Source organism: Indicator indicator, chromosome 20, assembly GCF_027791375.1.
Source record: "Indicator indicator isolate 239-I01 chromosome 20, UM_Iind_1.1, whole genome shotgun sequence".
NCBI lineage: Eukaryota > Metazoa > Chordata > Aves > Piciformes > Indicatoridae > Indicator > Indicator indicator.
Window position 1 is genome coordinate 14,499,371 of NC_072029.1, and position 19,395 is coordinate 14,518,765.

General features: G+C 37.7%; 1 protein-coding gene across 1 annotated transcript in view; it reads right to left on the minus strand.

Moving 5' to 3' along the window:
- Nucleotides 1-386: 386 nt before the first annotated feature.
- Nucleotides 387-19,395, minus strand: part of RNF32 (ring finger protein 32) — a 48,375-nt gene continuing 29,366 nt past the window's right edge. Inside the window, 4 exon segments of the mRNA XM_054390100.1 lie at nucleotides 387-507; nucleotides 3,631-3,716; nucleotides 3,719-3,786; nucleotides 5,663-5,804. Coding sequence (XP_054246075.1) covers nucleotides 387-507; nucleotides 3,631-3,716; nucleotides 3,719-3,786; nucleotides 5,663-5,804 — 417 coding nt within the window.

Here is a 19,395-nt window from a genome sequence, read left to right on the forward strand (position 1 = left end):
TTGGTCATCAAGAAAAAATGTTTTGTAATGTTCTCAGTTGTGGATACTTTGCTGTGTTACAAAAGTAAATGACAGTGCTTCCTGCCTCAGCTAGGTTGAATTTTTTGTGCAAAGCAGTGGTGGTGTGTTTTTTCCTTTGTTTCAAATGTTACACTGAATGTTTTGTAGGAAGAGGTTTTTTTTTTTTACTGTGTTTTCAATAAAGTTAGTGTGATTCATAATGGAGTTTGGCTTTTCTAAAGTTTTAAGCAAAGAAAGATAAAAATAATCTTAGTGACATTCTAAATTATCCTGTCAGAAGTTGGTGTGAGAAGTTGCATTCCTCTCCTTTCGTTCCCTAATTGTCATCTCCGATCTCTGAGGCAGTTCACTATGAGCTACAGCTGTCAACAGCTGAGGATTTTCTCTTGATAATGGGCGACATAAAGGACAAATATGTTCTTCATGGAAAACTCTTCAAATGCTTGAGGATGGGTATGATGGAACAAAGGTGAACAGCTGTGTATTCTTTTTATTTTATGAACTTATTCATGCTGAGACCTGTTACGACTTCTTGAATTTTCAAGCGCTCCCTCACACAGCAGTATATTGAAAGGATGTCAGTACAAATCAGATTTAGTTACCTTGTTATATTAAATTGACATATCAGCATTAGCTTAATAAAATAACCCCCTGAGCCCCCTTGTATAGAGGAGGTATTTAAATCACAATGTGATATGGGAACAGCAGCTCCTTCTGTGGTGTGTGAGAGTATTCTATGTCGAGCAAAGAGCAGATGGGTAATCGTGCTCCCCTCGTGAGTGTTCACTGACAAGAAAGGAAAAAGTCAGATTCTGTCTTATGCAAACATGCACACTGACCTTCAGTGGTATGTGTACCACAAAAAAACCCAAACAAGCAAAAGTCCCACCAAAGGCCTCCTTCAATATTTACAGGTTGTGGCCTCCGAACAATCCCAAATGATGATGCTATGTGCTTCCTGAAGGGGACGTGAAACACTAGTGCACTACACTTTTAATCAGGTTAAGTGTAATATGTTACTGTGATTACATATTTAATTAAGTAGTAACAGTCTTGGTAAGTTTTATCTGAACTGTTACTTCGGTTCTAGAGCTGAATCTACCCCACTTTGAAACTTCAACTGCTCTTAGTGATTTCCTTTTAAAATCCGACTTCAGGAAGAACAGGTTAAGATTGCACCTAATGGCGCAATGGTTTCTGTTCAATGTCAAGTCGTGGTTGATCTGTTTGAAAATGCTTTGGACCTGATTTATATTTGGTCTTCATTTAAAGTGGTATCAAACTTGAACAGACCTAAACAGTTTTCATAAGAAAGCTAGGGGAATGTAAGAGAAAGTGACAGTGGCCATGGCAGTGCTTTCTAATACCCTCTCAGGCCACAAAGTCTGAGGAAAAGCAACTTCTCTCTTAACTCTACCCTTACCCAGTGTGAAGAACAACACACAATATGTGGTTGGGTTCCAGGACTTGGCTTGTCTTTGTGAATGAGACTATGCTTGGACAGGCTGCTGAAGTGAGAGGTGAATGCAGTGGGTAGGAGGAGCTGGGATTGCTGGCTTCTGTTTCTCCCTGTGCCTTTTTCCCTCACCAGAGAGGAGCCCTCCATCGTTCCCCTGAGCTTGCACATGTGTTTCTCTTCCCTGTTTCACTATGTGATCCTGAAAGTCTTCTCATAAGCTTCCTTGAGCAGGAATTGTAAAAGAGAGAAAAAAGTCCTCCTGTGTGAGACAGTGATCTTTTAAGTTCCCCTGTTGTTAAGATACTATCTGCTTTAGCTACTCCTGAATTTTCTGCAGTGTGACCTGGCCCAACCCATATCCATCCATCACCAAACAAAGTCTAAGGTTAGGAAGCAATGAGTGTAATTGAAATTTAACCTTAAATTTTTATCTGGCAGATCAGTGTGACCCATCAATGTGACCAGGAAGGACATTAAACATTGTCAATAATTCGGTAATGTTAACATGTTCTAGGTTTAAGTATTAAATCCTGCTGGTTTTTGAAGTGTAATACTGAATAACTTTTTTTCCCCTTTGAACAACTAAAACTGATTAATTGAATTGATTTCTAAACCTCTCTACTTCTGTCTGTGACTTCTTAAAACTTGAATAGAATGGCATAGCTATTTGAAACACTCTATTGGAATGCAAAACTACATCAGTCATCTGTACAGCAGCACAAGACTATGATAAAATAAAATGATGAAACAAAGGTGAACTTTGTCCACAGGGAAGCCTTTTAAAGTGGTCCAATGTCAGCAAATTGCTTACTAATGTGTTGACTTATGGCAACCCTCAAAAGTAAAATGAAAAGGCTGGAATTTACAGCATATCAATGAATCAGTTGATAAGCTTTTTACTGGTTTAATATCCTCCTAGTTTTGCTGCTTGGAGCCACTTCAAGTTAGCAACAGAATGTTTACCATCTCCATGTGATAAAGGAAGTCAAACGACTAAACAAATTCCAGGACCATTATACTGTTTGGGGAGATTTAAATTTAAATCGTTGGGAGAAATCAGGCGGAGGGGAGAGGAAGAAACTGAAGTCAAGTACATCGTTTCACAGTGATTTTTAGCAAAGCTGGAGATAATGTAATGCATTTGAAAAGATTTAATTGCACCAATAAAGGACTACACCACAATTAAATGACATACAGAAGTGACATTTATAGGTAGGATCAAAGAAATTCGCTACCTAACATGCTGAAGCAACACCCTGCTTTCTGAGTACAGCAGTGCTGAAAAGTAGCCTGCTTTGGTTTCAGTGACCTTTCTTATCTCCTTTGATCTAGATGATTAAAAATTTTAATGATGGGTGTAATAAGGGCTACTGTAGCACTCTGAAACAATTAATATGTGTCCTTCCCAGTACTCATATTTCAGACCTTGTTTTTTATTTTGGGATATTTATTTGTATGAAACTTGACATTTAACCTTTGTGATCCTTGCAGAGGAAGCAGGATTATTAAATTTTTTTTTTGTTTCTTTTTTTTGTTTGTTTATTTTCTTTTTCTTTTTGTTTGTTGTTTGTTGTTTCTTTTTCTTTTTTCCCCCAATTGTGATGCCATTTGATTATACTAATGATTAGGGGGAAGGGACATTTTAAAAGCACAGCTCAAGTTTGAGAGGCAAAATTAATTTTTTAGAACAGCTTTTTAGCATCCAGAAAGGGATAGTTCCTTGTGAAAAATTTCTTTTGTGTTTTCGTTAACCAAACCACAAAAGTGTTGGAGTGAACAGCAAGAAAAATCATCTTCAACTCCCACTTGAAAACTACTAAGACAAGTAAGCAATATCCTTTAATCACAGTTGTGCAGCATTCATTTAAACCTGGCTAATCCAGATGGAAAAACTTAATAGAAGGTGATAAAGTAGTGCCCATTTTAATCCTTGCAAAATCCTGAACTGTTGCATATGAGAATGGTTTCCTAGTGCTGTGGACTAAATATGGAATCTCTTTTATATGGGGACCTTCCCATGGCTTACACTCATCTGATGAAACGTGGGCCGTCTGTCAGTCTGCTTCTCCCTAAACCAGGTGTCAGATAAGAACATGGTTCACAAGTAACTTTTGTCCACTCACAACACCTGTAGCAGAAGTAAGGCTTACCTAGCAGTGTGCTTTGTTTTAAACAGGCATGCCCCATCGTGTGTCATTCTCCTCTGACACTTCTTGTTTTTACACACAGGACAAAAAACTTCTTACCTGTAAATTTTTCAAAGGCTTTCAGGCATGCCTGAAAAAACATAAATGTGATTGCTTACAGTATATTTGATATCACTGGAACGGATGAAATAGGATCGATTACAGATGCAAAACCAGTGTATTCATCAGTCATGAACACTCTACCTGATGTTTATGGTATGATGAAAATGCTAAGAGAATTTTGTACATCACATACTCACATGAAATGTCATTAACCGAACCAACTACCAACTCTTAGATGAAACCATTCTAAAAGCTGAAAAGTAAAAGACACTGATAAGAAATACTCTGACTGCTTGAAAGTGCCTCTGTTACTACTGCAGTCTTTCTGGTGAGAATAAAATCAGTCTTCTACAGAAATTGTTTAATACATAACAATTTCAACCTGTATGTGAGTTTTGTGTTAGCAAGACATGGATTGGCAGAAAGCAACAAGTGCCACCTGTTACTGAGTGGATGAAAAGATTATAAAAGAAAGACTTAAAATGAAAGCAGATTAATTTTCCCCTTTTCTCCACAGAGATGTTAAATTTTGGGAAGTGATGCACGGTCAAATCCAGCATTTCACACATACAACACCCCCCACCCCCCGCCCCCCAACCCAAACCCAACCCAACCTTCCCCCCCTGCCTCCCCCGGTAAAAAGAGAAAGCATGTTCACAGTCTACAAGAAAAATTCACCTTTATCTGACCTAAATTCCCACCAAATGCTGATGATCTCCATCCTCACAAAAGATACAGAGTTGGACAAAAAAGCCAGTTGGCTCTTAGAGGAAGGAAAAACTGGAAAAGGAGTGAAAACCAGAACAAGTAGTGTGCACTATTGAGCTGGCAAACACAAAAGGATTAATGGCTAGCAGCCAGCTGAAGGGAAAGCTTTCAGATACAGTGGTTTTTTTTTTGCCTTGAAGGAGGAAAGCTAATGAAACACAAGGACAAAAAGAATTCCAGAGGCATTTCCCTTTTTGTACCAAATCTGAAGTAACCTTTTTAATGAATGCTGTCTTTTGCTCTCTCTTGTCAAGCTTTAGACTTTCAGGCTAGCCAGAAATTGGCAGAATGGTCTTTTGCCAGATCCATCCCACCTGTCTATGGACAATTGCACACCTTCAGTTAATGTCGATGTAAAAGCGAGCAAAAGGTTATTATAAGACCTTGATTCACATCACAGGCTTGGCTGCAAAAAGCCTTCAAGAAAAATTAAAAAGGACAACTGGCAGAGAAAAACAACCCTAAAATGTGGAAAGAAACTTGCAAGCAGTTGGGATAATTTTTCTAATTACCATCATCACCTCTCAGAAGCAGCACTCCTCTTCAATCAGTCACTTGTCCCTTTTGATTAATATTTTCAGGATGATAGATGAAAGAATCTAATAAGGCCTGATGCATTTGTGCTTATCCTACACACATGCATTGAATAAACCCATCAAGGTAAAAATGCAAGTACTTCAGATAACCTAAAGAGAAGAGTATTAAGAGTGCACTACTTCTGTTTTCCAAATAGAAAATAAAGATTGAACTAAATTGCAATTAAAAAATCTTGTGAGAAATCAAAATGCATCCTAAATTGTGTAATTAGTGAATATTTACCATTCTGGTGAATGAAGGCTAGGCTCATACATATCTAACAAGACTTTAAATGCAGCAGAAAATATCCTATACTTCCTTTGCAAGAACAGAGAAGAAAGTTGATGTTCTCCACTGCTGCCATAACTTCAGAAATGAGCACACACTGTCAACTCTTAGCTGCTATGTTAAGTATAAATACTTTAAAGTTGGCCACTGGTAGCTGTGCTCAGCTATTAAACGTGAAGTGGCATCTTACACTTGAATCTTTTCTTCCTTTATTTCTCCAACTAGTGACTTTTAGCCATAACTCTGGAAAAAAAAAAAGAAATACAAATATGTAGTCTACACAAATGCACAAGTTATCCATGTACCTGAGGTCAAGGTGCAAATTCTTCCCTGCATGTTGCCCAAGGGTGTATGCAGTCTCCATGCTGTATGGACCTCTGCCCTACTTGTACCTGTTCTTCTGCAGCTGGTGGCAAGGAAGCCAGCTCAGATAGGCCTAATTTCTGAGATGTAAATAAATGAATAAAAAAATTAATAAAGTGGCATAATAAAAACCTGTTCTGGTACAAAATACTGAAGTGTAATGAGACTGTGGTGGATGCAAGAGAAATTAATAGGTGTTTGACATTTTTGAAGACAAGAGGTAGCAGCTTGTATGGACTGACCAAAGTAAACAGAGGAACGTCCAAAATAATAAGCCAATAACATGAGTCCATGATGAGGCCTCAATGGTATTTGCTAAAAGAAGAATGGAAGAGGAATGTGCAACAGTTAGAATGGAAGCTGATGACGCTGAGAGTTTTAGTTCTAAATGGGAAGGAAAGGGTCAATACTTTCATTCATATCAAAATCTTTGCATAAACCAGATGTTAACAAGCAGTACTTGTTTGTTCTGTATAAACCTTCAAACCCTCATCAGACAATTTGTGTATCCAAACCCATTGTATTCAAGAAGAAAAAGTTGCATTAAATTATGTTTTCAAAGTTCTTTCACAGCTTTAAGGTTTAAACCACACAATTCTTATTAAGAAGAGAAAGTGTGACCTAAGCATTTTAAATTAGTGTGAGACTAGAGGTGAAAATACTAATAAACAAAACCCAGATACATTTGCAATTTATAAACATCTTTCAGTACATTCTTTCAAGTCACTTGCTCAAGCATTCACATGGGACATTTCAGCCAATGGTGTGACTTAAAGAGAAAATACTTTTTCTAATGATTGCAGAGAACATGCTCACACTTGGGCTGCATTTTTTTTACCACAACCTTTAGCTTCCATAATCACTCATTATTTATATTTGTGTTAACCCCACTACCTCTCTGCTGTTTTCCTCCCACTATCCTCTCTTGTTCAAATTCCTCTTCAAAATGAACCAAAGGAAAAAATCCTCCCCTCTTTAGAACTGTAACCATGTAAACATAGAATTAATCACCTTGTCTTGGTACCTTTGTCCTATCACTTGTTACACTCAGTTGTTGTGTATTACCTTGTTACCTCCTTAACCTTCAGCTGATTCCAAAAGGCAGATGCCTGTACTTATATAGAGCCTCACTGATTTACATGGTTCTGGGACTACTGTGAGAGTTACTATAGCAAAGGCAAGGTGATCTTCAGAGGGGCTCAAGGGCGTTTTAATGAAGAAAAATAAATAAAATCATTATTAATGACGATGAAAGTTTATTATGCTTACAACTGCAAATCGTGGAGCCAGAAGATCCTTTTAGAAATGCCTAATCAAGACAACTGACAGGATGGAGACAAGGAGGTGTTCATGGCAAGAATACTGTAGAAACCTTTAGAGAAGGGAAATACGAACTGAAACTGACTGGCAGGAAGCAAGTGTGGACTCCTGGTCCTTTCAGATGCTCCTTGGCTTTGTCTTTTTAAGCAATATTGTCTGTCGTTGCTCTACAACTGTGTTATGATAATACCATTTAAAAGTGAGTTGTCTCACTAGGCATCATTCCAAGCCCTCACATCTGTGACTTTTATCTTGTTGCATGTTTGCTTCTAAATTTGAAAAAGGTATTTAACTACAGGTGTTAATTTTTTTGCTGGGTTTAGCCCCAGGACCATTGCTAAAGCAAACCTTTTAAAGTTTGAGTAAAGGTGGGCATATATTAACAAAGAATACATTTAACTCAGCACTAGAAAATATTTTCTTATGATAAGGAATAAAACTCCCAAACATTTCAAATACACTTATATATATAAAAAAAGAAATCTCAGTTATAAAATGTTCCCCCAAATAAATACAATATCGAAATTAACTACCTGATCTAGTTTAAGATGTCCCTGCTCGTGTGGCAAGGTGTGGACAAGATGAACTTTGAGGGTCTCTTCCAACTCTATGCATTCTGTGATTCTAAAAATCACTGATGTTTGCTATCTGATGTTTACCTCACTGATACGAGGTAAAGGAAGCAATAACAGTCAATATACAAACCAGAATAATAGAAGAAATGAATAATATTTTTAAGACATTTCAGATGTGAAAAGACATATTTGAGCTACTGATGTCATCTCTATTGTTTACCTTGAATTATTGTGGTTATAAATGATTTTAAAACATATACATTGTACTAAATTAAAAGAAATTCTGCTCTTAGCCAGGATTTTTGACTTGTCAAAATCTTCTATACACATGCAGCTCCCAGATTTGAAGCCCTAACAATTACCATAACATGGAATTTAAGATTGATGTTTCTGACATGTCCTAGTTTTAATATATAAAAAGTCAAATGAAATCTTTGATTTATCATTCAGATTAAATAAAATAGCAGTAATTTAAAAGTTTTAATTACTGAGCCTAGAATGATTATATGCAATAAACTCATTATGGACTATAAATTTTGGCATGCCTAAACTCATTTTTTCTTCAATATAATTAAAAACAATCCTTTGGGCTAACTTTGCTTTCCAGAACACTGAATATAAACAAGGATATACTATTTTATACAGGGAATGGGCTTATCTATCTATTCCTCCATTTCTCCCCACCCTTCTGCTTTATTTTAGAAGACATGTAATTGTATCTTGTAAAACCCATGACATTCTATTGCTAATCTTTAGCTGATTTCACAGGAGTTGTGTGGTTCTACAGACATGTACAAGCACTTGAATAGCATTTCTCACCAGAAAGGGTGTCATCAAAAGCAAAACAGAACTCTACCATTTCTCTTGTTTTCTCCTCTGCCTGCTGTGGGAGACAGCTTAATGCATTCCAGGCACAAAAGTTAACTCTGGATCCATAAACCATTGACTGTGCCCCCCTCCTGTTAGCCTCATCTCACCCACAGAGGACTGCCCATAATATACACAGAACAGCTTCAAATGAATGGCAGTAATCACAGATTTCAAGCTGAACTGATGAAAAAATTATGGCTATAGCAATAGACCCTATTGAAATGTTCTGCCAGATGAGTTTATTGTAGGCAAGAAAGCCTGTGGTATGTAGTGCAAGGGTAACCTTAGAAACCCCTTTAGGGTTGAAGCTGCTGTCCCATGATCTCCACATCCTCATTCGGACAGAGGACCTGTGGCTGGCTTGGTAGTGCAGAGGAGTCTGGCAGAGGATGAGATGTCACCCTTCACTGCTGGATGTGGCCATCAGGAGCCACCTCTTACACTGCTGCTCTCTTTCGGTGTGTGACTGTTCCTTCTGCAACTGCACCCAAGGCAAGGGTGTGGGGAAGGTGCTGTGGGGAAGGCTTCCCTCTTCCAGGACTGTTGTCTCTCCTGGCCTGGCCTCAGTGACTGCTCATAAAGACAACCCTGTGAATGGCTTCTGAAGCTGCCCACTTTCCTGTGTCTTGTCCTCGCTGGCCAGTGTGTTCTTATTTAGCTCTTGTGTCTGTGTTGTGATATAGGTGCTGGTAGTGTGCATTAATGGAAGCTCTCCATGTGCATTTTGACCTGAAGGCTATTTTTCACTTACCATTTTTAAATTTTAATGGTTATCTTTCATTTCAGAGCTGTTTCCACTTTAGCAGGTGGTAAGACGAGTGGAAGACCCTGTGATTATCACACACAGTGTGGGACCTTTTATTACAGATCTCCAGCTTCTCAAAACTCCCTGGCAGTGGTAGTGAGGATGCAGCCTTTGGCCATTTGCTCCACTGGCCTCCCTGGTTAGTGATGAACAAGCTATTTGTGCTGCATTAATGCCAGTTTGCTGCAGATTTGTAATCCAGTGGGGATTAGTCTAGTCATGGGTGACTCTGACATGAAAAAGCACCATTAATGTATTTTGGTAGTCACAGCTGCACTTCTGTCTAAGCGTGGCTGGGTGGGGTGGAGGTTTATGTTTCCCCCTCCATTAGCAAAGTCTTGGTGGCCCATTTGAAGTTGCACACTAGGGGCTTTAAGTTTTGAGGAGAGCTTCCTCACTGCCATTCTGGGTGTACTGTGTTTTTGGCAACTCTATAGAGTCACTATTAAAAAAAAAAAATTCTATACAAAAAGAACAAAGAAAGACCTTTGTCACCTAGTGTCCAATATTCATCCATGGCAAAAAGCAGATGGCTTGGGTAGACTGTAAGACAGGGGTCAGTGTACAGCAGCAGCTCCTTCAGGGACTTCTCAGGCTTCAGAGTGTGGCTTCCTGACCTGGAAGTACTTGTTTTGAGTAACCACTGATGTGTTTCTTTCAGGTCCAGAACTATTAAAAGGTACTTCTAGCCCCTAGTAGAGTGTAGGCTTCCTCTGGCTGTTTTCCTGGTTATTCACACTTGGCAGCCCTTTATTTCCCAGGAGATGGACAGTCATGGATGCTGCCTCAAGTCCAGTTGTGCCATTTCTTTGATCTTGTGGGTTTAAATAGTTGTCAGAGCCCTTCTCAACTGCTACTGACTTGAGAGATTTGTTTTCTTGTGGAACTGACATTTTCTGAGCACAAGCAGTGAGGCTGTCCTGAGAGTAGTCCTTCGAGCAGCATATCAATGGAGTGATTAATCCACTGGATGCACTTCTCCGTAATTATAAGTAATTACTTTTAAGTCAGATCTGCAGATGAGAAAACCTCTGTGTGCTATAGAGGGTGATGTAAAAAGCAGCTGAAGTGGCTATCTTTAAAATGACATTAAATCACTTGATTGTGTCTAAAGGAATAAAAAGGTAAAATAATGTTCTTTAAAGTGAACTTGCAAGTTAGCCTGACACCAAACCTGACTCAGTAAGACCATTAAAGGATATTTTACAATATGAACTTCTCAAGATTTGTAGTGATAAATTTTAATTAGCAAATAAAGTAGAAAATTTTGATTTCCTTCTGTCTAAAATTGAAATGAAAGTGTAAATGCTGTAATATTTGCAAAAATAAACAAACTGATGTGTAGGAAAAGAACTATTATGTACCAGTTTGAATACAAAGATGTTGAAAGAGACCTTCTCTTTTACCTGTTTTGGTTTCACTGTTTTATGCTTGAACTTGGTCCAGCAGTCTCATCTCCTTTCAGTGTTGCATTGCTTCATTTTGTTAGGAATCCTCAACTGAGTTTCTTAAAGTTGCTAATAAGCTTCTTTTAAAATAATGTTTGCTGTCTCTTTCATTTCTGTCATACCTAATTAAGGTGATCCTATACACATGTATGCTTTAATTAAGGCTTTTCATTAAAATAAGCCTTTAATCCAGAGGTGCTGAGCTTTAATTGAAACTCAGAAAAGATTAGTGTCATCTCTTATTCCGTTTTTCACTTTTACTGTACTTGCTACTGCTTCTAAACTACAATGCCTGTTTTAGCCTTAGCTTATACACAGTCAGCAAAAAAATTAAAATTCATACTGCAGTCTTCTGGAGAGTAACATGCCTCAGTAATTGCCATTTCTTATTAAGTGCCACCTTTTACCAAGAGCCTCCACTTCAAATGCAAAAGGTTGCTTTAAACACTCCAAGGACATTAACATAATGAACACGCTGCCTGCGTTAAAGGTGACTAATAAGTGGCTAATAACACCTGGTTTTATCCATGTGTATAATCTTCAGATCTTAATTGTGTATTTAAATAATGCTGAAATTGTGGATCTGTCTGGAATGGTTGAGTTTTACACAATTCTTTTTAAAATTTAGGAAAAATGAGAATTTTGGCCACAGATTAGCAGAGTTCATCTAAAATACCATAGAGTGTAGCAGGTTTTAAAGCCTGTTTGAAAAAGTAGGGACAGAAACACAACAGCTTCTGGTCTTCTAGAACAAAATGCACTAGCCAAAGAGCCAGTCCCTTTTCTTGTAGAGCTGCAACCAAGCATGGTACTGCTAATTAGCAGAGGCAGGTGGCCTGCTGCCATCAATGGCTGGAGAGTTACTTTTCAGGAAGAGCTAGTATATTTTGTGGATAAAATAAATTTGATACAGAAACACCAATGCTAGGGCAAAGGGTTGAACTAAGCATGCTAGTATTGCAGCTGCAATGAACATCACTGAGTCTTTATACCATGATACTGTCTGTAATATGGTTTTACACTTTGCCATTCGGAGAAGAGCGTAATAAAAATATTAATATATTTGAAAGGAATGTAGTACTTTTGTGGAGGTGACTTCATACTAATCAGCATCTGAATGGTGATTTTAAAAGAACATGTCATAAAAATGGATACTGACTTGGTAAGTAAACCTGTGCTGTACACAGCAGGAGTGGTGAGTACTGTACCTGCTGTAAGCTTCTCCCTGGAAGGGTTGTTGGGTTGTTATTGTCTCCAAACCAGACTTCAGAGTGTGGACAGTGAATAGGATGGGTAAGAACCTTTGCATGTGTAAAGATACAGCTTATTCTTTTCATTGGAAATAAGGACTTTGATGCTGCTGTACAAACCAATAATTCATCTAAGAATTAAGTGCACTGTTGTCATGAATGATGAGAACTGAGTCTGAATGTGTTAATGAGGAATTCCAGCTTGAAATACTTCTGCTGGCTGAGGAAGGCAGGTTTTGGCAAATCTGCACATGAGCTGTGCCTTTAAGTCAGCAAGGAACACACCGTATCACCGGGCTTTGTAGTTGCCTGGTTAAAGGCTTTTTAAAGAGAAATGAGTCAGATGTCCTTAATTATAAAAACACAATGTCTGCGTTTTCTTCTGAGGAGTTTGAAACTGTTTTACCTTGTTTACTGTTTGTTTACATATATCAAATATATACGTTTTTGTTTATACATATGTGTGTGTAGACACACAGCGTGTTTTTCATTGATGTGCTATTTGTTTACTGCTTGCCTTTTCTGTCAGCTTCTGCTAACTTTCAGGCATGTGCTTCCAACTCTGTAGGAAAGCTGCACAGTTTTACTTTGGAAAGCTTGTAGAGATGTTATTAGGTCCCATTTAAAGCCCTTTCAAGTCAGCAAAAAGGCCATCACTGGTTTGTAGCTGAATTCAAAATCTATTCTGTTAAGTAAATATTATTCCTTCTCAGGGAGGAAAGGCTTAATTTAAGGGGAAAATTGTCTATGTACAGTTTTGGAACAAATTAGATTCCAAGTTAAATGTGATTTCAGGCATAACCATTAATTTTTATTGAGCATATGTCGAAGTGACCATTTTTTTTTTTGTTCTAATAATGCACATATTAGTAAGGATTTATACAGCTGAAGTGCTTCGTGTTTGTAAAACCTTCCAAATGTTTTATAAGAATGCATTGGGGGTTGCTTAGAAAAAATTGCATTGGAAATTACTTAGTAACTGTAAAACCTCCAAAATAGCAATATTTCTGATGCCTGCTTATTAACTGTGCACAGTACTAGGCTGTGTAATGTTGTCGATTTATGAACCTTTAGTCTTGGGTGTAGCTGTGAAGTGCTGAGTATGTTTTAATCTGTAATTTCCACTTAGATTAATATTTGCTTAATGGAGATGTTTTCCACTGGGTAGGAAATCCGTTTAATTATCTAAAGGGTGAGTTTTCTACAGATGTGTACTGTAGAGTAAAAGCCTCACATTCATACCATTGTCAGTGTTTCATTCGCTGATATTGTTTCTTCCTCTCTGTTTGTCTTTGGAGAGGTCCTCATTCCTTGAGGATGAAGTAAATCTCTGGTACCATCACTGCAGTCTTCAGAATTAGCCCTGAAAACACAGAATTCTTTTCCTGTGCTGATGAAAGTAATTTCTTGTTTGCTGTGTCAAACAAAGCATGCTATTTGTCACATTGTGGTCTGTGTATCTTTTAAGAAGCTTTCAACTTTGATCTGAGTCAAGGTACACTCAGTAGCACAGATGACAGAAGTAACAAACCAGTGATGTGCATTGTCATTCATACAAACTCTTTAAGTCAACAAATACTGAGACTTAGATGTAGAAAACCATATTGCTTTTGAGGGGGCTTGTGCATTCTTGTGAGAGAATGCAGACCTTTGCTCTTCTTGTTTCAGACAAAGGTGTAGAACAATTTATTAGTTAAGGATTCAGTTCAGTGTCTGCAATAAAAAGGTGCCTCTTCTAGTCCAGATTCTAAGCCTTGCTTATATTTTCTAGGTAAACAGTTGCGCTTAAAAGACATTGTAGAGGTAGGCTCAGTAGTAGATAAAAGCTGCTTTCTTCCAACTGTCATCACAGAGGTTTTCAGAGCGTGCTTTTAATACTTCCAGCACTGGCATTTTGTGTCTCTTGCTCCCTCTTTTAACATTAAATGGTATTTGAAACTGGGGTGTTTTTAAAATGCAACTTTCACCTGCTTTTTACTTGATCTATCTGTAGGGAAATTAACCATTTGTGTTACAAGACAGAGTGTTAGAAAACTGTTTCACTAAACTACCCTTTTAAGAGAATGCAAAAACCCCCACCCCAAACAAAACCACCACCAACCAAACAATTAAACGAACTGTTGTTCTGAATGTTTGTATCATTCTGGAAATTATCTTGCCACATGTTAAATCTTTCAGGTTTGAGGCACAATTTGATGATCCAGACTGTGCAAGGCATTTTGTGCAGTTAGCAAAGTTTAGAACCTAATCCATTGGTTTAAATTGGATCTTTCAGAAACCCATTCTGTATTCAACAAAAATTTTATAACTTGGGGGAGGTTGTTTGTTCAAGTGGTTAATTATCATGGCTGTTACTCTTTATTATATCTCATTTGAATTTGTCTGGCATCGGCTTCTAGCCATTTGCTCTTTTTATGCCTTTCTCAGCCAGGCTGGAGAGCTCTTTATTAACTGGTATTTTCTCCCTGAAAAGATACTTTAACAATGTCATCAAGTCATCCCCCAATTTATGTTGCTAATCTGAATAGATTGAGTTTGTCAGACTGCTCTCGAGACATTTGCCTAGGCTTAGAATATTTTACTGTCTTTTTTTTTTCCACCCTATGCATTATACAAATGTTCAACTTAAATTCAGATACCTGAACAATATAATATTCTGTCCTTTGTTTCATCAACAACTTACACAAAGAAAAAAAAAAGTCTTATTATTGCTCAGCACTGTACATTTCTTGATGGAAGAGGAATGTATACAGCAAACAACCATTCTTCATAAGAAAGTATTTTTAGTGAAATTTTGTTTTTATTCTCTTGGTATTTTCAAATAAAAATGTCCTGTTTCTTAGGTACTCTTCAGAAATCTCATCTATGCAAAATGTGCCCAGGAATAGGAGATAGTAAGCAACTGTAGCTCTGGAGCAGCAGAAGTAAAAAGGCACTTCTGAAAGAGGAACATTTCAATAAAATAGTAAACCTTGCAAATACTGATACAAGAAGCTTAAAGGAAACACTGGGCAGGGCTTAATGTCTGTTAGTGAGATAACAGAGGTATAAATTATCACTTGTGAAATATGGTTATCATGAAAAAAAATCAATGAGGTATAATAATTCATTTCTGTATATTGTGTGGGAGGCAGTTTGGGATGTGGAAGAGGAAGGTTGTTCCGTAAACCCCATAGCTGGTTTTTTTCAGGCAAGAAAAGTGAAGAGCATATTGGACCCTGAGAGAATATCTGGGCTAAAAACTACTGTGAAAAGGTTAAGTATGACAGTAAAGCAAAGACTATTTTCTTCTTCAGGGGAACTTCAAGGAGGGAGTGAGTAAAGGTAGATGACATCATTCTATGCCACGTCAAAAGGTGATATACAACATAATATAAACACCCTATAAGCCTAAAGTTTTAGCACATCCAAAACTTGTAATGCAACTTTTGATGAGTGTTTGAAGTAATAAGTTTTTATTATTATTTCAAAGGCATATCCCTGTAATACAAGTGTAATTAATCTCAAGGAAGCTAGAGGAAATGTGAAGAATGTTTAGAGTTATAGTGACAATGTGCTGGAAATGCATGAGGGAAGAAACTGAAAGGGCAAAGAGCTTATCAGAAACAAAGTATTTTGGTGGCTTAGAACTTCAGCAGAGCAGATCATAAGAAACTACCTGCCTCAGCATTTGCTATTGACAAACAGCAAGTGTTGCCAAAAGCAGTGATGTGTATACAGGGTTTGCAGCAACCCATGGAAGCATATGACAGCGAAAGTCAGAGCATGTGGCATTCATCCAAGGAATCTGAAGGAGCTAAAGAATTGCTAACTGAATTCCTATTAAAATGCAGGTAATTAATCAGCAAAATGGGATACAGTCGAGGAAAACTGAAGGTAGCCAGCTTCATACCAAACTGTTTTGGGGGCAAATGGTTCTGATAGTGATTCCAGGAATTAGAACAGTAAACCTTTCTTTGGTGTCAGGAAACTTAATTGATAAAACTGTTAAAGATAAAAACCCACAACTATAAAAATCCTGGATGGAGTATAATTCTAAGGAAAAATAATTGTGACTGCTGTGACAGTATATCTTGCTGCTTCAGCCCCATAGTATTATATTTTCAATGTTAATTTAAGGGAGAAGGTTTGCAATACAAGTACAGGTATAGTTTTATCAAACAGACGTGAGTTCCACAAAAAAAAAAAAAAAGTGATGAGTTTTTTACACACAGCTAATCATAAAAAAAAAAAAAAAAAAAAGGACTTGACAATTAAGGTGACACAAATAAAGCCAACAACTGGGTCGGTGATAGAAAGCAGAAGATGTGATCAGAAAAGTGAATCAGTCAGATTTCCAAGGATTGTTGTGGGTGTGTTTAAACTGACATCGAGCAAAGCATGTGTCACCTCTTGCTCTGAGGCTGATCCTATTGCCTGAGTGCTGTGCAGGCTCCACGATGTGCTGCCAGACCATGGAGGTACCACAGCCTGGGACAGCACTTTGCAGAGCTTTTTGTGTCAGTCTGCATTTGGAGGAGAGGCTAGAAGTGACGACTAAACGTCATCCCAATTTGCTGATAAAACAACATAAAGCATTTTATCCTGATGTTTCTAAGATAAAAACCCAACTCCAAACACAAGAAGGGTCAAGGGGGAAAATAGAAATGATTAGAGGCATGTGGGGAGCTTCTTTACAAGTAAATCAACAAGAATGGTCCAGATTTGCAGCTGATGAAAATTGGCACAGTTCCACTAGAATCAGTGGCACTGTGCCAGTTTGCACTAGCAGAGAATCTACCCCAATGCTTTTTTAATATGAAAACCCAGGGTGATTAGAGCAGAGACCTACAGTAAAAGGCCAACATAATTACAATAGCAAGACTATGAAGGTTAGGACATACCAGAATTGACAGCATGTGTGTCCTTAGAGATGTGTTCTGTTTGAGTGCTGGTTAAGAACTGGTTTTACAGTTGAATGAAGATCTATCTTGTCTTATCCCAGCCTCCTCTAGTCTAACCCTTTCTCCTGACTTCTCCCACTTCCTATTCTCTACTCCATCAGCATCAGGGAGTTTTTTTTAACTATTCTGACTGGGCACCACGGAGTGAAAAGGGGAGCAGTGAGAGCAAAGCAGGCAGTTTGAATGCTGTAAAGACATGCCTGCTCATCTGCCATCATGGCCAAATTAGCTTCAAGGTGGGGAACTCAGCTCCTGCCCCTAAATCTCTGTGACATACAGCTTAGTGGGAGCTGTAAAATCTGTCTGGAAAAACAGTTATCACTTAAGTGTTCAGCCCACAGTGAGCTTAAGGCATAGCTAGCTGTGTTAAACCTGGGTTGTACTGGCCAGCTGTGTATCCACAGATCTTAAACAGCAGTGTAAGGCTGAAAGCTTTTCTGATCTTGGTGCCTGTGCCTCTTACATTGGTATCCTTTGTTTGCAGAAAAATTCCTGCATAAACTTTTAGGACAAGAATGGTCAACCTCTGAGGTTAAAATATGGGTGATGTGGTTTTACTCTCAGAGCTCTGGGAGGATGGAACAAGTTAGCAGTGGACAGAGGCTCTAAATCTGCCAACTCTGACAAGACTCCCCTGAGTTATGTGGAAAGACACACCCAAATTCTACCCCTTTTCTGCAATTGTCACATCAGTACACAACATCAGTACACAAAACAGATTTTTTCCACTCATGAGGAAGGTTTTTACAGAAACTTTCCAGAAAATTTGCTTCCTGAGACAGAAACCTGGCATGGAAAGCAAATGAAATTTGGCAAGGTTGTAAGCAACTGAAAAGATGTAATAAAGCAGCACCAAACCACTTAATTATAAACATAGTTACTAGCTAAATAATTTGCATAGTGAAGATGTGCTCGATGCAGCTAATTGCACTTCCTGATACTACCTGAAATAAAAGGTGAGTTAATGAGAGGGAAACACAAAGTTAATGAGAGTTAATAAGAGACAAGAACACATGCATGTAGATACATCTACACTGGGGGGAGAGAGAATCCTTGTAGCTTCTGTGGGGTGAGCTACTGCACAGAGTAGTAACTCCGTCTACAATTCATTATTCCCATGTAAGATTTCAGTTTGTTTTACGGATCACTCTTGCTTTATAAACTCTCATTGCAATCTTTCTTGCTCATCTTCTCATTTGCCCTTTCCTCCTCACATTTGTTTTGGGGTTTTGTTCTTTTTCTTTTGGTTTTGACCTGAGTGGAAAGTCATTCAAGCAGACACTGCTTGTCTCAGAGAGGAGAGGAGGAAGAGTGCTGCCTTAGATTCTGGCTGTGCATTTGCTTAGCTTTGTTTATGGCTACCATTGCCTTGTGTGCCTATCCAGTTTGACAGGGTATAAGCCATTTTGGAGGGACAGCTGTTACTGAAGAACCATTTCAGATGACACCATGAGTCTCAAAAATTATTTGTTTCTAGTAATAGTACCTACAGCTGCTGTACAAGTTTAGATAAACTCCAAATTTTTCTATTAGCACTGTACTGCATAATAATAAATCTTTTTAAGGGGTTGTTTCTTCTTCTAAAATAGAATTCACTCTTTATTTTAGCAACTGATCACTAGGCAGTTGGTGCACTCTGGCACCCTAGGATTTCTAATTTAAAATTACTTTTTCCCTCTATTAATTTTTAATAGAAAATTTAACTGTCATTTAAAAATACCTGTTAAAGGCCTAGTTAAATGTCTATTAAAAGTCAGCTTTAATTTCTTATTAAAAAAAAAAAGTTAAAAGATTGTAAATCTGCATCTTCATTCTCCCTTTAAAATTTCCTAATGCCCTCATATTTCTAATTAGTTTATCTCAAATGTGGAAGAAACAGTAAAAGATTTGTTGTATAGGAGACACAAATACTGTTGCTAATAACATGACAGTGTTGTAGTTATTTTGGCTGTGTGAGGTTTATATGCCCAAGAGAAAAGAAGTGTTTACACCAAGTATATTTTAACCTAGCACATTGTATTAAGTCTCTTTGCATATCTCATCTCTCTTAAATAGAGTTTTACATACTTTTATTCTTTCTTTTTCTCCCCCCTCCAAAGATTATATTTTGAATTTAGAAAAATGAGTAAAATCAGACGTTCTGTCCAAAACCATGCTAACATTTATGACAGTCCATACAATTAAAAAAAAACAAAACAAAACTCAATTTAGGTTTAGCCTTTACAATGTCAATACTGATGGAGAGGTAGCCAAGTAGTTCTTGTTGAATGAGATTTTGTCTAATGTTTAAGTCACCCATAAACCCCCCAGTTAAGCCCTTCATAGGGAACTTAAGAATTGACTGATGGGAGTCACATGGTTAAATCAGTGCTTGTTATTCATAATTTATTCAGTGGTTGATGAAAAAAAATTGTCCAATTATTTGACAAATACTGCTTGGCAAGATGATTTACAGAGAAT